Source organism: Apium graveolens, chromosome 11 (assembly GCF_009905375.1).
Source record: "Apium graveolens cultivar Ventura chromosome 11, ASM990537v1, whole genome shotgun sequence".
NCBI lineage: Eukaryota > Viridiplantae > Streptophyta > Magnoliopsida > Apiales > Apiaceae > Apium > Apium graveolens.
Window position 1 is genome coordinate 173,706,086 of NC_133657.1, and position 17,688 is coordinate 173,723,773.

At 34.0% G+C, this 17,688-nt stretch overlaps 1 protein-coding gene across 1 annotated transcript; it reads right to left on the bottom strand.

Moving 5' to 3' along the window:
* Positions 1-10,538: 10,538 nt before the first annotated feature.
* LOC141696147 (5'-3' exoribonuclease 3-like) lies at positions 10,539-16,789 on the bottom strand. Its single transcript, XM_074500332.1, has 22 exons — positions 16,456-16,789; positions 16,242-16,347; positions 15,825-15,901; positions 15,537-15,728; positions 15,331-15,450; positions 15,173-15,235; positions 14,985-15,086; positions 14,775-14,876; positions 14,473-14,643; positions 14,271-14,348; positions 13,839-14,189; positions 13,491-13,586; positions 13,305-13,400; positions 13,083-13,153; positions 12,850-12,978; positions 12,696-12,772; positions 12,577-12,617; positions 12,410-12,484; positions 12,106-12,239; positions 11,897-11,962; positions 11,687-11,762; positions 10,539-11,572 (listed from the first exon to the last, which is right to left on the bottom strand). The coding sequence occupies exons 1-22, from the start codon at positions 16,642-16,644 to the stop codon at positions 10,904-10,906; spliced, it is 3,081 nt and encodes a 1,026-aa protein (XP_074356433.1). The 5' UTR covers positions 16,645-16,789; the 3' UTR covers positions 10,539-10,903.
* Positions 16,790-17,688: the final 899 nt, after the last annotated feature.

Consider the following 17,688-nt stretch of genomic DNA (forward strand, 5'->3'; position numbering starts at 1 on the left):
GTTGTGCCTGGAGTAATTTTCTTAGAAGCTCCAACAACAACAAATCTTTTGCCAACAACTGTTACTGATGCTATTAAAACTCCGGAATTATCTAAGTCACCTTCTCTGCATCTAGACACTGATGATCAGACTTTAGGTGTGCATCAGGATTTGGCTGTTGATCAGAACTTAGCATCAGATCAGCAATTAGAGGATGCTGACGCCTCCATTGCTACTCACACTGCTATTATATCAGATGATACTGATTCTATAAGTTCTGATGCTGCACATGCTGGGGATACTGGTGATGCTGCTCCAACTGCAAATACTGATGCAGCAGGTCCTTCAGGACAAATTCCTTTTTCAAATTCTGAACTAGTAAAGAAGTATGTTACAGAGGAACCACCAGTGCCTTGGAGTGAAACTCCTGCAGGACAGGAGTGGACTAAGGAATGGAACTCAGTCTCATGTATTCCATCTGCGTTACATCTTACTGAGCACTTTACTAAAGCTGATGAAATGTTAAATTCTGATGATTTCAAAGCTCAGCTTCGTGTCACTGCATTGAGTACTAAAAATCTACAAGGTCTTCATTCAATTACTCATGCCGAAATACACAAGATTCAGGAGAACTTTACCAAACAAGAACAAGTTTGGAAACTTGATAAGAAAAAGTTCTTTCAACCATCTATGGACAGGATTGCTTATATTGAGAAGACTCAAGATCGCCAACAAGCACAGATTGATAAAATTCTGCAAAATCAAGCTTCTCAGCAATCACAACTGACAGAAATCCAATCTTCAGTGGAATTGCTTGTCTCTCTTCTACTTCCTGCTGATGCCAAAAAGGGGGAGAAAGTGATTAAGTCCAAATGCAAGGATGACAAGACACTGCAAGGAAAGGATGATGAAAAAGATGACCAAGGAAACTCTGGAATGGGTGGAGGTCATAGTCAAAGTAAAAGATTCTCATCAAGAAATGCTGAAATTACAAGTCACAGGATAAGTTCTGATACTGGGAAAAGATTAAGTTCTGATACTGGTAAAAGAATAAATTCTGATGAACTTCTAGATCTTGATGAAGAAATGTCAAGACAGTTATTTCTTCAAGAAAATCCAGGAATGGACTTGGAAAGTTTAAAGGAAGAAGAAGCTAGACTTAAATCAGAGAAAGTCACATCTAAATCCGAAGCTTCTGGTAAAAAGTCACTTCCAAAACTGAAAGGTATTGTGATTAAAGAAAAGGCACAAACTGAAGCAACATTTGCTAAATCACAACCAAAGATAGACCCAAGATCCAAGGGTAAAGAAAAGGTTGGTGAACCTGTTAAAGTCTATGTACCTCCTGAAGATGAAGAAATTACTGATGACAAAGATAATCTTGCTCTGACTTCAAGAAAAGTTCTTAAAACAACCTCTGACACAGCTCAAGTTGTTCAGAGTCAAGAAATTAAAAGTTCTGATATTCAAAAGAAGCAAGTAACCTCTGACACAGCTCAAGTTAACTTGATATCAGAAGGAAGATCAAATACACTCCTACCAGGATTCACTAAAGCAAAACAAACTCAACCTTTGAAGACTACTGCAAGTCGTTTTGAAGCTAGAGTAGTTACTGGAAAGGAAGCAAGAGATAAAACTGGATTGGGAAGTGCTGATGAAAGAAGAGTACACAACACTACCAATGATCCAACTTCCTTGTGTGAACCAGAAATTGGAGCAACTCCTGAAAGATTGAATCAATTGGAATCTGTACAAATGGTTTACCATACCTACTTGAAGGAACACATCTTGTTGTATTTCATGACAGATGGTAGGGTTTATCATATAAGACAAAATGCCATTCCATTGAAGTATTTTGAAGAATTGGAGCATGTATTATTCTTACTTCAAGTGGATGACAGATTGACAGGGACTGCTGCAAATTATTTGAAAGAACAGATTCAGAGACAGAAAAGACTTTATTCTGTTAAGTCTGACAGCATATATGTTCCAAAGTACAGAAATCACAATGGTGATATTGTTGATATGAAGCCTAATACTGCACAGATCAGAACATATCTTGGTATTAAGGGACTTGAATTCAATCTAGAGTCTAACAAAGCTTATGTCATAAGACTAGATCGGGAGTTGAGAAGAGCAAAGATTAATGATCTCAGAGCTGCAATATTTCAAACTGGTGAAGATACTGCAGAGCTTAAAGATGTCAAACGGAGAATGATTGATGAACTCAGATATGCTGAGAAATGTTTGTTGAAGAATTATCTCAGAACAACTCCTGACATCAGAGAGATCAGAAAATGATGAAGCCAAGTCAAAGATCTACAACTACTTAAATTCTGATGTGTATACAGACCAAAGTTGTTATCAGAAGTTGAATTGGTAAAAGCTTTAAGGACTGTAAGTTGTAGTTATCTTGTCTATTTCTCATGCATTTGTACTTAATGTTTTTGACATCATCAAATATCTGTTAAACTTGTATATTTTGATAATTTACAAGTTGGGGGAGATTGTTAGATATATTTGATAATGTCATGGCTAATATGTTTTATGTTTAGATTTCAGATCTTATTTGAACAGAACAAATCAGTACTTAACTGATCAGTACTTATACTGAACGTCAGAACTTAAGGGATATCAGTACTTATGTTATCAGGAGATAAGCATCAGGAGATAGATATCAGAACTTAAGTGCTGAAGGACGATCAGATAAGGACAGTAGCTGATTAAAGTTAAGAAGATCAAGATAAACATAAGAAGAGATATGCATGAAGAAGGAATTCCGTAAAGAATGGAATACTTGGAATAAAAGATATCTGATTGATATATATTAGGAAGCAGAATTATATTCCATATCAATTAGCGATTATCTTGTAACTGTGTAATATATAAACACAGACATAGGGTTTACACTATAAGTGTTATCATTATCGAGAATATTATTTACTGTAACCCTAGCAGCTCTCGTGATATTTTGTTCATCACTGAGAGATAACAGTTCCAGATTGTAACAGAGTTTATTGTTTCAATAAAGTTTGTTTTCTGTTACATAAGTTCCTGAAGTTTGATTTGATTGTAATAAACACTGTATTCACCCCCTCTACAGTGAAAGTGTGACCTAACAATTTGTCCTTCAGGGACTTTAATTTTTGCAGGAGCATTTGTAGCTGGTATGTGTGACTTAGTCACTCTATTGATATCATTGAATGCATCAGATAATTGATTTTATATGCCTTGTAAATGGATTAGTCTTTGAACTTCTAGTTCACATTGGTTTGTACGAGGATAAAAAATGTTCAATGTTGGTGCATTTCATGTAATTTCTTTCTCAAGCTGCTTATTTTCTCCCCCTGATTTAGGGAAAATTTTAATCTCTCCCCCTAATTTTGGAAAAACATTTTCATCAAAATGACAGTCTGCAAATCTTGCAGTAAATAAATCACCTGTCATTGGTTTAAGATATTTGATTATTGAGGGAGATTCATAACCAACATATATTCCCAATTTTCTTTGAGAACCCATCTTTGTGCGTTGTGGTGGGGCAATTGGGATATATACCGCACACCCAAATGTTCTAAGATGGGAAATATTAGGCTCTCTTCCGGAGGCCAATTGCAAAAGAGATAATTTGTGATAGCTTGTAGGTCTGATGCGTATAAGTGTTGCTGCATGTAAAATGGCATGTCCCCAAACTGTAACTGGGAGGTTTGTTTTCATAATTAATGGTCTAACAATCAATTGGAGTCTTTTAATAAATGATTCTGCAAGACCATTTTGTGTATGAACATGAGCTACATGATGTTCAACACGTATCCCAATTGATGCACAAAACTCATTAAAAGCTTTTGATGTGAATTCTCCGACATTATCCAATCGAATTGTTCTAATATTATAATCCGGAAATTGTGCCCTTAATCGGATTATTTGCATAAGTAGTCTCGCAAACGCCAGCTTACGAGATGATAATAAGCACACATGTGACCACCTTGTTGATGCATCGATTAATACCATGAAATATTTCAATGGTCCACATACAGGGTAAATGTGCCCACATATATCACCCTGTATTCTTTCTAAAAATTTAGGAGATTCTGTTCCAATTTTTGCTAAGGAGGGTCTGATAATCAATTTTCCTTGAGAACAAGCAGCACAAGAGAATTCATTAGATTGAAAAATTTTCTGGTTTTTCAATGGATGCCCATGTGAATTCTCAATAATTTTCTGCATCATAATTGTAATATCCGGGATATATCGTGTAATTATTTTTGCTATTAAATAATTATTATGTGTGTTCAGTATCTATTCTGTGAGTTAATTGTTAAGTGTTATATGTACTTGAATATTCAAAAATAATATTAATTGAGTATTCTAATTTTTATATGTCCAAAATAAAATATAGATAATTGTCATATCTTCCTAATTATTTTTATGTTGATTTATGGATTTATAAGAATCATATGAAATTTCTAAAATCTTTTTCCGGGTAATTAAAATCTATTTTATAAAAACGGGAACCAACCGACGTCAACCGTTGTTACATTTTTGGAACCCGAAACTCTTTCGAGAACTCCTTCCTAACCTAATTGTAATATTCCGAGCATTTTCCATGTTTCGACTTTTTCGATCCGGCGTACGGTTTGTCCTGCGCGGGTCCCGGCGCAACATTTTCGATACAATATTCGTTTCGGTAAATCAATAAAACCCATATTTTCGATAAACGGGAGCTTTTTATTAAACTATCACAATTATCACTTCGTAATACGTGTAACCAGGCGCTGAGACCAAGACCGCAGTACAAATTGTACTAATTTGGATAATTATCCCGAAAACCGATACCGTTTGGATTAGTTTTTACAAATAAACGTACCGTTTTATATCTGGAATGATCCAACGGGATACTAATTTTCCGTAATTATAAATAGCCTTTTATCGTATTTTATTTCGTATCAAAATCATTTGCAGACAGATAATTATATAATTTTCAGAGAAAAACTCTAATTTCCTAAAACTGTTCTAAGAATCAAACAAGCATTCGGAGGTGTTATTGAATACGGTTTAGAAAGCTCGAGTAACAAATCTGAAGGTCTTGAAGAGCTCTACCAGATTCTGTAATCCATACACCTGCAGAAATCAAGGTTATTTTTCTAAAAATTTATTTATTTTCGAATTTATTTTATTAAAAATATGAATTTTTGTTCGGATGATTGTTTGTATGATTTGATGATTGCATGTTGTAGAGCTTGTTTTCCTGATGATTTTTATATGTCATACGTCTGATTTGGAGTTCAATAACATGTTCAAATTTGAGTTTGATTTTCGAATTTTAAAATTAGGGTTTATAACCCGTATGAATGTTCTTAATTGAAATTTGGGGGTTTCTTATTCTGTGATAGATTGATGTTGTGTTATAATGGGTTGTGTTCTCTGTGAAATTTGCAATCTAGTCGTATAAGTTTCATGAACCAACGAGGTTTGTAGAGAAGGGAGTTGTGTTTTGAAGTTTTCCGATGTTCGCCGGAAACTGGAAAATTTCACGGCCAAATTCCGGCCAACTCAGGGATTGTTAGGTTGTTTTGATTGCATGGTTGTGTTCCTGGTAACCTGTAGATGTGATCTGGAGGTGTTGGTGGGGTGAGGACGCCGGGAACGTGTTCTCCGGACCATCCCCGACTTTTTTCCGGCGACTGGACTGCAAAATTGCAGTTTGGTCCATGCAGTTTTGAAAACGATGCAGTTTGGTCCCTGTAGTTTCCAGACTTTGCAAAAATTGGATTTCTGTTTTAAAAATGTTTAAAAATCATATTTCCTATTTATTTTTATTATAAAAATTCGTTTTTAATTTCTGAAAATTCTAAAAATTATTATTTTAATGCAGAAAATTATTTTTAATTCACAAATAAATCTAAATTAATTAGTAAATTAATTTCAGTTAATTTCTAATTGATTAATTGGTCAATTAATTCGAAAATTAATTGATTAATTGATTTAATTAATTATTAATTGATTTTAATTAATTATTAATTAGATTTAATTATTTAAAAATGATTTAAAAATTCTGAAAAATAGTTTCGAGCTTTAAAATATTATTCTAAATTATTTTCAAGGCTCGATAATTATTCTAAAATTATTTCGGAGCCAGAATTGGCCAACCGAACCCTGTTTATTAACCCGAAATTGATCCAACGACCCGTTTTAATTCCGAAAAATGTTTTAAAAATCATTTTAAATACCAGAAAGCCTATTTATGACTCGAGACTTCTTTATAAATAATATATCATTGATTACGTGATGTATTATGTGCTATATGTGACTTGTTAATTGACTATCGGTCTATATATTCGGTGTTTACTTGATTAGTGCATAACTTTCAATCAGTTAATCGGATTTGGGTAAAACGAAGGGTAGATAGAAGTATGTGTTGAATAGAACTCTATGAGTTGATTATTGATAGATGTTTATGATATGTAAGCAGAAGAGGCAAGGCGTAGGAAAGGGAAACAGATAGTTGAGGAGTAAGACGATTGTGATTGGAAGCAAGTGCAGTGTAGTAAGCTAATATCAGGCAAGTATTTTGAACTTTCTCGAAATATTGTAATACGTGATAGTCTTGTTGGTATTGCAAGTGCTTTGAAGCACTGAAACCTAAACCCTGATTCCAGTTACTATTCTTGAGCCATGAACCTTATTCTTTCCAGACTATTGATTGTTGTATACCCAAACACGAACCTCCAGTATACGATACTACTCCACAAATACATGCAAACAAAATCCCAAATACTGAACTAAATTACTTGTACATTCAATCATTGTATCCTATGCATTGAAAGTCCAAATCTTTGAAACCCTGAAATGTTGATTTCTTTGTTATCCAATTCTCTCATCACCCAGCATCCAAGCTTTTAAATCACCTTATTGCTCCTTACAAGGATTGAAACCCTTTCATTATTAAACACTCATTGTTGTTAATGATTCTAAATATTGTTTATTATTGCATATTCTGTTATTATGTTAGAATTGGATTGTTTTTATAAAATTGTGGACCAGATTCGTGGTCAGACCATATAATGGTCAAGTTAGGCCAATGTGTGCCTTAGATCCAGTAGTTAGAGCAATGCTGTGTGCCTTGCTCAGGGTTAGTGCGTGACTGATCAGCAGCCTAACCTTGGTTTTTAAATTAAAAGTATAATATCCAATTCTAAATCATAATCCATTGTTCACTTGATATCATAATCATATTCACCTGATGATCATTATTCTCAGTTTTGTCATTGTGACTTGCTGAGCTAGTTAGCTCATTTGTGCGATGTTGTTTATATTCTTTCCAGTTAAAAAGGAACCAGTTGGTAGCGAGGATCCCCAGTCCAGCGCGAGAGCTAGGGGTTCAGGTTGAGAAAGTTGAACTAGTAGGCTTCTTTTGGGATAATCTAAGTTTGTAAAAGTTTGTAATAATGTTTAATACTCAGTTTGAGTTTGAAATAGTTGGGATTTGAACGGTTTGTAATATATTAGTGTGTTTGGCTTGTGTGCATACTTTAACCTGTTGCGGTCCGTGGTGGTTGGTAAGTAGGGTCACTGCATATATTATTATTATCTTTATTATTGTTATAAGCAGGTTATAAATAAGGTGTGTGTGTGTGGACCCCAAACTTCTGATCCGGGTTTGGATGGCGCCACAATAATTGGTCCAGGATGCCCTAGCCGATCATGCCATATAATAAAAATATTTTTGTCAGTAAACTTCTGGTTTACTGTGGCATTTACCTCAATATTTCGAATATGGGTATAGTATAATCCGGAAGAAAAGGCTGGCAATTCTTCTATAACATATTTGCTACCGAAGTAATACCTGTAATATAAAGAAATTCTTTATCCCCTTTATTCACCGTTTCAACATGATATCCATTTCTTCGAATATCTTTAAAATTTAATAAATTTCTTTGTGACTTTGGGGAGAACAGTGCATCATTTATAATAAATTTTGTTCGTTCGGGTAGTAATATAGTAGCTCTTTCGGAGCCTTCGATCAATTTTATACTCCCGAAAATTATGCATACATTGCCTTCATATTTATTTAAAGTAGTGAAATATTTTTCATTTTTAAGTATAGTGTGGGTCGTTGTGCTATCTACAAGACAAATATCTTCCTCTTTTGTTATATGCCCAATGCGAGAATGTAAAATATTCATATTGCTTCAATAACAGATAAATATATAATTAGTAAGGATAATCAGGAAAAGATACAATCATATACATGCGAATGTAAAATAAAGCAAATAAGTACATCAAGCATTATGTTTATCATCTAGGGTAGTGGTGCCATCAGGAGTCTCATTAAAATCAGCGGTATCCAAATAAGTCATTGTTAAGAGATTGCCTGTATGGTCTTTATCTTCGAAAACTAAATTTGTTTCAACATACTTGCCTTTGTACATTCACTTTAAACAACCTTTTTTCCTTTATTAATATTTTTCTCCAACTTCGGGTTGGAATTAGATTTATCATACTTGAAAATAGGGTAATTTTGGATTTGAGATCCACGACCACAGGTTCCTGGTCCATGAGCAAAACCACGTCCACATCCACGATTACCATCACGTCCACGCCCGCCACCTCGTCCACGCCCATAATTGTATATTGCCGCATTCGCTTCAGGGAATGAGCGAGATCCTGTGGGGCGAGACTCATGATTCTTCATCAAAAGCTTATTATTTTGGTCAGCAACAAGAAGACAAGAAATCAAATTTGAATATTTTGTAAAACCTTTTTCACGATATTGTTGCTGGAGGAGTACATTTGAGGCATGAAAGGTTGAGTAAGTTTTTTCCAACATATCCTGCATCAGTAATATTCTCTCCTGCACAGTTTTAATTGAGAACTTATTTTAAAAAGTGCGGAGTTATATTCACTGAAAGTTTTGAAAACTTGCAGTCCTCAAATGCATCCAATCATAACGAGCTTTTGAAAGAATCACAATCTTTTAATGATCATACCTATCCTTTAAATTTTTCCACAATTCAATGGGATTTTTCACCGTAAGATATTCACTTTTAAGTGCCTCATGGAGATGGCGGCGAAGAAAGATCATAGCTTTTGCGCGGTTTGACTCAGTCTCTTGATTTTCCTCTTTAATTGTATTTCCAAGACCTTGTGCAGCCAAGTGAATTTCGATATCCAATATCTATAACAAGTAATTTATTCCCGTAATATCAAGAGCCTCGAATTCAAGTTTCGTAAAGTTTGACATATTATAAACTATACAAAAAGTGTTAGTAAAATATATTAAATATTTATTACAAATAATAAGACTAATAAATCACAAGCGTAATATTTTAAAAATATCCACTCTTATCATGCAACAATAATAAATAATTATAAACAAATGTTACTCCAATAAATTTAGTTCTAAACTATAATGAACATAAAATAATGAGTAAAATAAAATTAACAAAGGATAACCTACAAAATATTATTTTTATTCTTAAAGATTTCTGTGCATAATATCATGCATAACACGTAATTAATCAATAAATAATTATATGCACAAGACTAGCATCAATATTGATATTAATTTCTCGTTTCAGATAAAAAACAAAGAACAAGTATACAAAATGATGGACACAAACTCTGAACTATAACAAAGGTACATATGATCAAAATGTTTGCGACTAAAAATGAGACACAACTGTTTATTACACATGAATAAAGATAGTGGTTACTCATTTTTATTTATTAATATTCTTACATGACACATACGAACATGGAGCTCCAATGAAATTTCATTCCTGGATAGTTATGGTGGAAAAGAAAAAATATAAATTTAATCTAATCTTTTTACTCATGTTAGTCACTAACAACAAAAAGCAAAGAGGGTCCAGTTTGCATGAATTTAGGGTAGCAAAAACACTCAACGAAGAACACAATCCAGATGATTAAAATAATATAGTATTATCCAAAAAAAAATATAATGCATGTAGATCATACATTTGGCTTAAATGGGATATAAGAGATTGCTCCTTCTAAATTTTATGCAAACCAAACTCCTTTCAAAGTTTTGAGCAATTCGTGCTGATAAGTGATAACGTATTAGAAATATATTATATATATTATATATAAGATGAATATGGGAGAGAATACATCATATGAAATTATATTTTATTCAAGTGTGTATCTTATAAGATGAGACTTGAGTTCTATTTATAGGCTCACTAGAACATATGTAGAGAAATTCAAAGCCAAAAATCAAGAATTATGACTTTGAAAAGTTATAGAGTATTCTACAAACATCCATATTCTAACAAGTACGAATATCGACACGATTAAATTTGTAAAAATTTTATTATGTGGTGCAAAAAAAATATGCCTGGTGTTAATTGATTTCATTGAATTGATATTGATTTTTTTTCGGGAAGTTGATTTTGCCACAAGATGATGTAAATACGAATTTTTTTACTATAATTTTAAAATGGCTATAGTATCATTTACTAGAATCAGGTAGCTCGCAAGAAAGGTTGCAAAGAGGTACGAGTTGAATGTAATGTAACAATAGATAATTTATCCCAAAAATAAACTGTTAGACTACCATTTCGTATAATCGTTGCACTGAACATTACAAAAGATCTCATACATTTGTTGCTAGTAGATGATACATGCCCTGTCATCTATACATCAGTCTCGGGCTATGAAATTTAAAAGCTTAACATGAGAGCAACTGCATTTTGTTTTCGTGCAAATCTGTAATAGATACAGAACCATTCTGATTTCTGAAAGGTATTACATTCATCGACTTTCTCCACCCCAGTTTCCTGCTTTACCAGATCTCGCCGATCCCCGGAAGTTATTTGTTGGTTGAATGGACCTTGATGTTACTCCAGTTTGTGGTTCCACTATACCAGGGTTTGTTGGTCGCCACACATTGCTATTTGCACGTTCATTGGATGATGATGTCCATGCAGTTCCCTCGAGCCGTACTCGTGGCTCGCCACACATTGTTATTTGCTCGTTCACCGGGTGTTAATTTCCATGCACCTTCTGTTTCACCTCTACCAAAACTCGTTTCTCGCCACACACTGTTATTTGCTGGGTGATTGGGTGCTTGTGTTTCTCCTTGGCTGAAGTTCCGTGCTCGCCATACATTGTTGGTTTTTGGTTGATCAAACCTTAACTTTTCTCCTGTTCGAGTTTCCCCTCTACTTCCTACTTGCTGCACATTGTGATGATTAGGCTTAAATGTCTCCTTAACTCTTGTTCCTCTACCAAAACTTGGTCTCCATTTTACAGTATTACACTGCAAAGGTGAGCTGAAATTTTTCGGCATATTGTGCCCTGTTGAAGAATTCCAACCAAAATTTGAATCTGAAGTCATTTTTTGCATTTCCCCTGGTGCAGCAAAAGTTCTTGCTGCTTCTTCAGCTATTACCTTGCCTCTTCCCCTGCCCCAACCTATACCAGCACCTTTCAATATCACTGCCGGAGTCAAGTCTGTTGACTTTTTATTAGACTTCCACTCCCTACGAGGATTTTGATTTCCAGTAGGAGGCCGATGCCCATCATATTCATGCCAAAGTGGTGTCTCCTGAATATCAGCTTCAGTGACTGTCTGCATACATATACACCATTTACAAAGTTAAACAATTTTTCCAGTCAAAATTGACTCCAAATATATTTTGTTGCTAGTAAGTTGATCAAGCAAACTTGAGTCTTGATGTAACACCTTTTCAGGAACAACAACGGCTTCTAATAAACGCGGATAATGCATCCTATGGGGCGGCAACTTGTAAAATCCACATCTGCAGCTTATAAGATAACAATTTATTTCTGAGCTATCTTAACTAATTACGTAACAAATTAACAAAAATAAAAATATCCAATTAAAGAAAGGTTGGCAAAAAAAGGTCTTTACTTAGGTGGTCAGTGTGCTTACAAAATATCATCGTCACATTGGGGAAGCCTATCAGCTTCATTAAGCACAAACCCATTTAGCCCTCCACTGAAATTAGGAAACATATGATATTCGAATATGTCAATATATCTACTGCAAATCTTAATACAGTTAAATAAAATTTGTCCACAAACCAACAGACTACTCTAAAACCATTTTCCACGATTTGAGATACAAGAAACCAGCCTCACCTCAGCTTTGCATCAATTTTCATTTCATTATTATGCTTGTTGGAGTCGATATTTTGGTCACAAATAATTTGGGAACTTGCTCGTCCCAGAAACAAAATATCACGACCTTCAGAGTTCCTGATTGCTTCATCAGCCTACACACATGTAGATGAGTTGGTTGACCGGTATCAATACATACTGACACAGAATTGTCTTTATAAGTAACCCTTTCAATTAATCAAATTTCCTAATTGTGCACCGCGTGAAGAGAGAGGAGCACTATAGTCGTTGAACCAAACAAAAACTAAGTGAAGGTTGTGCTCACCTTAAGCTCACTCTCTAACTTCCGCGTCTCTGCTAGAAGACGAGCTTCTTCTATAAATGGTAGTTGGCATATGCCCTTCAAAGGAATATATGTGATGTGAAACTTCAAAAACATATCATCTAAAGAGAACTATGCTACATATTCCACTAATGTTTGAAAAAAAAAACCTGCCAAGTGAACCGCGTTCCATCAACATCAATTCGAAAATCTGCATGTTGAGAAAAATAAATCAGGCTGATTCCAGGAGAAAAAAATTGGTCTAATAAACTTCCACATAAACTCTTGCCTGTACGATAATAATCAATTATACTTGAATTCTCATCTTTCATTAACCTCTGATAAGGCACAGGTAGCGCATGAGCACTGCAAAAAAATCAAGTTAATATACAAATCACAAAACTATAATTCATTCTTAAGAAAATCTTCGCATATATTATCACCTCCTGGGAGGAAAAACACCCATTAGCTGTTCAAATGGTTTGAACGGTAAGCCCTTCTGGAAATGTGGTTTGACTTGTGAAAGCCCTTTAAGATCTGATGCAAAAGGACTGTAATGATACGGATAATACCTGTAAATGTTCAAATTTTGACTATCAATAACCGTCCCACGCAATGTAGCTAATACCTCTCATCTTGAAGTCAACTTGGACACACTTTTGACCAACAGTCTTACCATGTCCACGAAGGAACTCCAGCAAAGTAATATAAAGTCACCCAGCACAGGCCTTCAGTATACTTTTCAACCTAAAAAGGATGTGTGATATACTAGGTCATTTCTCAAAAATTATTTCAATTACAATAAAGGGGCATCGTACATTCGTACTTCTTAATTTATTATGTATCAGATATAAAAATAACAATTTAAATAAAAGTTAACGCAACCTCTTAGACTTACCACAGCTCTTCTAGTTCTTTCAATGTCCACGGAACTAGTCACCTCAAATTTTGCCATGTAATATCTCTCTTTGTGGCCTGGTAAATTCAGCTTTACCTGTTAAAAAATATAAGAAACAATATAAAAGTAACTTTTAGTAATTCCAAATCAAGGAACCGTTAGGAAGAAGAGAATTTATGATGTTACCTTATCTGTTCCAAGACCACCATTTTGAAAGCTGTCAGAAGCTTTCCGACTATATTCTTTCAGCTTTTCCTTCAATTCTTTCGTATTTTGAAAAATCTATAATATCACAACAATAAGAGCAGAAAATTCTACTTAGCCTACATACATCAGAAGTTCAGCACTGCGCTACATTCAAAGTCAGAGGGGTTGATCACATTAGTATCCAAGCTATTACAACTAGAATGTAACTTAATGCATCAAAGACAGTCTTATGCCCGACATTTTGTATGAATTCATTACGAGGTCAATCAAGCTTAACTTGAAGTCTTAAACTAAGTAACTGGTGATAATAAAAAAAGGTTTTGCTACCAGTTCTGGATCAGCCCCATTTGAAGATGAACATATTTTTTCAGAGCAAATTCCTGAAATTTTCAAAGTTGATAGATCAATATCATCTGTCATCAGATCTTGGTTTTCAGCACATCTCTGCAAATTAAAAAAGAAAGAAAAAAGATTTTTTAGCATCACATGTGCAGCAACAAAAATGACATATAAATCATATTTACTAACTGAATCCTCATATTCTCTAAGAACTTTTCTCAGTTTCCGCTCTCTGAAGTCTGCCCTCTTCTTGAATATTTTTTCTTCATAATTCCCCACAAGGAGAATAAATTTCTCAACTCGTTTGAGCTTTATATATCCTGATTTTTTATCATTTACCTATAAAATTGATCATTGAATGAGGTCAATACATAAGGAATCTCTGTTAAAAGATTAATAATAAGGGCACAAAGATCATACTCGTTGCATGTCAATCAAATAACCTCCCAAATTCTTAAACTCTTTTTTGTAGACATGCATCAAGAGATCGATCCCACCCTGCCATATGGTTACAATTTTATATATTTAAAAATATATATCTCAAAGATGTAAATAGCAAGTCCAACTTAAAATTGTTCAGAAGGATCTCTTGAAAATGTCCATAAGGATCTTGAGAGGCTACCTCGTGGATGTACAATGAAGGCATATGGGGCAGAAAATCATTGCCACTGAAAAAACAAATGAAGATAAAGTCATCCACAAGTCTCTCGAAATCAGATTCAAACTTCTCAGGTGGATCACTGATTTCCATATCTAGTTTCAGATACTCTCTTAGAATCCAGGAATGAAGAAACTGTTTTCAACATAGAAAGAAAGTGGCAACATAGTTATAAAATATATGTCTCCTTATTGCAAGCAACAAATTAATAGTAAGTCAATTTGAAACAGTGACGAGAAAAATTATATTATGAAAAATTATTTTACCTGATAAGGTCTTCTAGCAGATTTTGCTTTTAAAAAATCCTCTGAAGCATTTTTATCTAAAGAACCTGTCTCCCCCCACTGAGTAAAATAAACAATCACAAAGTAGCTTCACAACTTCTGAGAAATTATTTACTATTTATTGTGTCACATTCCATATCAACAGTAAACAGCTTCAATAAATAATAAATAAGCTCATGCACAAAAGTATACTTTTTTAAACCATGCCCTCGATTTCATCTCATTATCTTTTTCAAAACTAGCAAACACTTGAGTCATATGACCACCAGAATTTGGCTGTTGTACCAAAATATCCTATATAAAAAATTGAACAATGTCTTAGTCATGCTTGTATACTCATTTAAAATTGAAATATTACTAATAACTAACATATAACTCACCTCTCTCAAAATTGAAAAATGAACCTCATGTGTGGCTAAGGCCAGCATTATGAGATCTGCATCCTACATAACAGCAAGGAAACACATAGTTAACATAACGAAGCACTTCACTTACAGTTTCCAGCATCTTATAAGTATGGGCAAACTATCATACATACCAGACCATAAATACAATGGCGTGTGTTTGGATCGTACTCTGGAAATGTACGTTGCAGCCTAATGAACGAAAAAATCTTGTGTTCCCCCTCACCAGGAACACTGGCATCAGACAGAAGCACCTGATAAATAAAATTTTCACATAAATACATTGTCTACAGACACATGATTGGTCTACATTCAATAGAAGGTTAGGATCTAAAATTACCTTGATATTTTTCCAACCAGGATTATCTTTCATCCGAAGCTGAATGTAGCTTCGAAGCTCTCTAGCTAATTCAAACATAAACTCCGTCCCTGGAGTTATAATGTTCGAATCAGAAAGTTCAGATTCCTCTTTTGGAAGAACTTGTTTTCCTTCTAGTAAGAAAAGTCTTCTCAGTCTATTTTCTTCTTCTTCCTGACATTGTGGATGGTAAAGTACGCCCTTCGTTAAAACAATCAAACATACTCCAAAGAGAATTAGGCCAAAGAACACAATATAAAGGAAGATTACCATTTCTTGTGCATCCTTTGCATTTCTAAACCTTCGGGTTCTTTGCTGATTCATTTTGGCACGTGGAGCAACGCCATCTACAATGAATAATGCATTCATACAACAGAATTTAGTAAGATAGATGAGCATAAGAAATGATGCAAAGAAACATACTAACTATGCTAATATTATAATTTATCCGCAATTCTTATCACAGTGGAAAAAACTTAATCACTTTCTCAAAACATTATCTAGCTTTTTTCTAGGTAAACATATATAACCATGCTAATAGTTTTTTCTGGATCAAAACTCTAGAAAATTAAAACACACATTTCATATATCAAAACACAACTTTAGGAAATAATGAAATGTGAACACACTCAGGTATCTCTCACCCTCTCACCCACACACAGACTCACAGAGTAAAAGACTAGTTACCAATCGCAAGATATAAAAGCTTCCGGGGCCTAACAATGTTGAAAAGCCGATCAATATAACCGAATATATTGTTGTAAACGTCATCGAAAGTCTTTGGTGCAGACACCTGGAGAAAAAGAGAAACTAGTCATAACAAGTTAACTAAATTCAAATAAAAGATGTATTTCTGAAATGTACATGTACAAATATAACAAAACAAAGGTAAGGCAATCACATGATCATCATCCTCCGGATGGAAACAAGGATGAATGATCCCATTCATGTCAAGATAGAGATTATCAAACTCCATGCCATTGGGGTTTGGTAGGCTAGAATCTACACATTCTCCAGTTTCTTCCTTGGCATCTACAACAATAGATTCGTACTTCTTAGTTAACCATCTATAAAACGAAGGCACACCCATCTTCACTCTTTCTAGTTAAATTTCTTTTTTCACCTGTATAAACCCTAACAATAGCTGACGTTTATATTGATATATGCAGACAGTAGTTGAAGACCAAGGGACAACTTTCAAGTGTTTTCCTACATGGGTATGTGTGTGATTAAATATTGACGTTCATCACGAGTAGTGTTTAGTACTACTCCTCTAGTGTGTGTGTGTACACTACACATACTGCTAGTATAGTGCCACTTCGGCTGCCCGCGTATGTCACTACGATACACATACACATATCTCGATAATTTTTTTAACGAGGGATATTTAATGCTAGCTGTTAGTCATCTACTCACCATGTACTACGAAAGATATTGTACACCCCGACGAAATGAGAACATATACTGTACGTGTTTGGGGTGTTTTTTCAAAGATTAGAAATATCACAAAAGTTAAAAAATGAACAGCCGATATTTTGATGATTTTTCAAGGGCTCGCCAATATCTATCCGGGTATTGTATGAATTGATCATTATTATATTACTAGACTAGATGATAATACCGGGGGCGGTCCTAAAATAATTTTAAAAAATTATATTGTATAAATTTTACTAAAATAAGTTGTCAAAATATGTTGAAAACTCAACCGATTAAATTATTAGAAACACCAAATTTAGTATCCAAATCCACAGTATAATTTAGAAAAATTATGTTATATAAATTCCGGTTATAATTAAAATAAGGTATCAAAGATGTCAAGTAAGTTGAGGGACACCGCTTTTAGTACAAAATTAAAATTAATTCTATTTCACTCTTTTCTAATAACTAAAAATCTAGTACTCCTAAACTATTTATATCTATACTATCTATACTATACTATATTATAATAGCCGGAATAGAGATAATTTGGTTCAACGGTTTGGTTCAACGATAATTCCCTAATTTTGATTATTACAAAAATAGATAAATAGTGTTATATATCTAATAAACTACTAAATTATTAAACTACTACTAAGTATAATATATTTATCCTACTAAACTGCGAATACAACTTATCATATTATTAAAAGATATA